Here is a 3340-nt window from a genome sequence, read left to right on the forward strand (position 1 = left end):
GCACCAGCAGCAGCAGCAGCAGCAGCAGCAGCAGCAGCAGAGCGGCGGCGGGGTTCTTAGGACGGGACACGGGCGCGCCGCGGGGGCCGCTGCGGCGCCTCCGCTGCAGCGCTGCTAAGGCGCTCAGCAGCAGCAGCACCAGCAGCAGCAGCAGCAGCAGCAGGAGCGCGCGGGGCTGCGAAGAGCAGCAGCAGCGGGAAAAGGGTTCTCACCTTCTTTGCGGCCTCGAGCTCTGCCGCGGCCTTGCTTTCGAAGCTCTCGAGAAGCTGCAGGTCCTCAGCAGCAACTCCCTGCTTCAAAAACTCCAAAGTCTTTGCAGACTTCGCAGCCATTGCGTCCACGTCGGCCCGCAGCTTCGGCCCCACAGCCTTCAGCCGCGACAGCAGCAGCTCCACCCTCTCCACCATTCCGTTCGCGTCCTTCAGCGGGTCTGTAGCCGCAGCAGCAGCAGCAGCAGCAGCAAAACTCTAATCGTCAATTTCTAACTTGTCTTTCAAAGTAATGCTGTTCTGCCATTGTCTTTCAAATTAAATGCATATTTTGCTACTAATGTCAAGCACCTATACTTGTTAGTCGAGCTCATAAGTGCAGGAAGCAGCAAAACTCAAAGAGCCAGAAGCAGCAAACAGCAGCTGATGCAAAAGGAACAACACTTCACTCAATACTCTCCACTTTCAAAGTGGCAAACCAAATTAAAGCGCCCCGTGTGAGCCGCCGCTGCAGCTGCGGCAGCAGCAGCAGCAGCTGCAGCAGCAGCAGCTCCTCAGCGCGCGTGCTGCGGCTCACCTTCCACGACTTTCGCCTCCCTGAAGAAGACATCTGCGTCGACGACGTGCTTGGCGTGTTTGCTGTTGGCCTGGAGTTCATAGAGCTGCGGCGAAAGGGCTTTTAGGAATTGAAACTCTTCGCCTGGGAATTCCTGCAGAGAGAAGAAGGCGGAGGAGTGCAGCGACTGCCCTGCAGCAGAACGCGCAGCAGCAAAGCCAGCCCCCCTAAGCGCCCCTGGTGCTGCACTCCCAGCCGACTGCAGCAGCAAACAGCAGCAGCGCAGCAGCCAAGAGCAGCAGCAAACAGCAGCAGCCAACAGCAGCAGCCAACAGCAACAGCCAACAGCAGCAGCCAGCAGCAACAGCCAAGAGCAGCAGCAAACAGCAGCAGCCAACAGCAACAGCCAACAGCAGCAGCCAGCAGCAACAGCCAAGAGCAGCAGCCAACAGCAGCAGCCAACAGCAGCAGCCACCAGCATCAGCAAAGAGCAGCAGCCAGCAGCAACCGCCAAGAGCAGCAGCAAAGAGCAGCAGCAAAGAGCAGCAGCAGGAGAGCAGCACGCACTCGTGGGCATGCAGGGGTAGCCGCGGCGCTGCTCCGCCTGGAAGTCCGCGACGGCTTTGTCCACTTCGGTCTGCCACTTGCTGAGGGTCTCTTCGTCAGCAGTGACGGAGAGGCGTTTGGCGAGTTCGCGCACAGAGAGGTCCCCCAGGGTGCTGCTGCCTGCTGCAGCAGCAGCAGCAGCAGCAGCAGCAGCTGGGGCGCCCGCGGGCGCAAAGGCTCCTCCGCAGGCCAAGGCCACCGCGAAGCTCAAAAATAGGCCCCGCCGACGCCCCATCGCGCAGAGAGTCGGGGGCCACTTCGCATAACTCGAAGACCCCTCGGGGCCTGCTGCTGCTGCCAGCTGCTGCTGCCAGCTGCTGCTGCTGCCGGCTGCTGGTGCTGCCGCTGCTGCTGCCAGCTGCTGCTGCGAGAAGAGGCTGGCCCCTCGAGGCGCTGCTTGCTGCTGCCCGCGGAGCCTCGGAGTCCGCGAAAAAAAGGAATAAAGAAACAACACACGCTTGAAAAAGCAGGAAGCCGGCCGTGCGGCGCGGATGCACGAAAAATAGACTAAGACCGAAGCCCGGGGGGGCCCAGCTTTCCTTCGGGAGTTCTTTCTTGAAATTAAAAGTAATTTGAAAAAGAACTCGCGAGACAGCGGGGGAAGCGTGCGGAGTTCGCTGCGAGTCGCGCCTGCTGCTGCGAGGAAGACCGGCCCGCCGAGAAAAAGAATGGCAGGAGCTGTTGCCAATTCGTGGCTCCCTTAACACAGAAAAGACAAGAAAGAGACCTTATGAAGGGGTCTCAGTGCAATAAAGCATAAAAAGGCGCACAGAGATGAACGCCCCTGTCTCAGTGCCCTGTGCACGGACTGCCAGACAAAGTGAACGCGACCCACTTCGCCAGCAAAAAGCCGAAAGAGACCAACTGGGGCCCCTAGAAAGCTGCCAAATACCTTTGCTTTAGGACTTAGAAACCAAAAAGACGAGAAGGTTCTCTTTCGAAGCAACGGAGTGCTGCTGCCACAATCGACCCGCTGAAGGGGGTGCCCGCTGGGGCTGTGCTCGGCGTGAGCGACGGCCACAGGGGCCCTCTGCCTTCACACTTTTGCCCTTCTCCACTTCTTAAGGGAATTAACTCTTATCAATTAACCTGTTGAGTCCTTGGGAAATATTGCAAGTGCTTACCTGTCCGCGGGCGCGTGACCAGTGGTCCACCCGGCCTGCAATACGTAAACCACCGTACACAGCACCGCGCAAGACCGAGAAGGGCTCGTGCAGCTGGCTGCAGTATTTGCAGAAACACTTTTAATTCTCTGCATTTCAATTCACTGTTTAATATATATTTAAGGCCTCAAGGCCACAATTTTCGCCCCGCGGTGGCCAGTCTAGCGGAAGTGGCGCCGTGGTCTTCTTTCTGCTGCTTTCCACGCCTGTGAAGTTGCAGACTCTCACACTCACTACTAACTACGCCACTTTCTTTAAAAAGCAAATCTCATAGCCAGTTATAAATACATTTCGAGATATATTTTAATTTTTCACTCATTAACTGCGCAGCAGCACCGCAGAAACTGCACGATCCTCCGAGACAGCGAGCAGCACAGGAAACACGCGAGCCTCAGCCTCGCACGGCTGGCTGCGCATGCACTGCAGCGCTGCAGCAGCAAACGGCCCACTAGCTGCTGGCTGCATGCAGCAGCAGCTTCCGTGGACTGTTACTTGCATGTCCAGGGCCGCCTCCTCGAGGCCAGGGAGCTGCAGGTGGAGCCCGAGCTCAGCAGCAAAGGCTGTTCTGTCCTTCTGCTGCTGCTGCTGCTGCAGCTTCTTCTCCTCACTTCAAGCTTGAAGGCCTCCAGCGAAAGCCGCGGACTCCGCTGCGGCGACTCTGCAGGAAAGGCCGCCTCAGAGCCTGCGGGGGGCCCCGCCTTCGTCCGCAGCGAAGCGGGGCCCCCCAGGCTGCATGCAGAGCGGCCTACTGCAGCACGCGGAGCCAACTGCTGCCGCTGCAGCAGCAGCAGCAGCTGCTGCTGCTG

The 3340-nt window shown here is 58.9% G+C and overlaps 1 protein-coding gene across 1 annotated transcript; it reads right to left on the reverse strand.

Annotated features, from left to right (window-relative positions):
* Positions 1 to 56: 56 nt before the first annotated feature.
* ETH_00024930 (uncharacterized protein) lies at positions 57 to 1606 on the reverse strand (the record flags this gene model as incomplete). Its single annotated transcript, XM_013373901.1, has 3 exons — positions 57 to 430; positions 787 to 957; positions 1333 to 1606. 3 exons carry the CDS (start codon positions 1604 to 1606, stop codon positions 57 to 59), a joined length of 819 nt encoding a protein of 272 aa, XP_013229355.1.
* Positions 1607 to 3340: the final 1734 nt, after the last annotated feature.

The sequence above is a fragment of the Eimeria tenella genome, genomic scaffold (genome assembly GCF_000499545.2).
Source record: "Eimeria tenella Houghton genomic scaffold, Eth_scaff180, whole genome shotgun sequence".
NCBI classification, from domain to species: Eukaryota; Apicomplexa; class Conoidasida; order Eucoccidiorida; family Eimeriidae; genus Eimeria; species Eimeria tenella.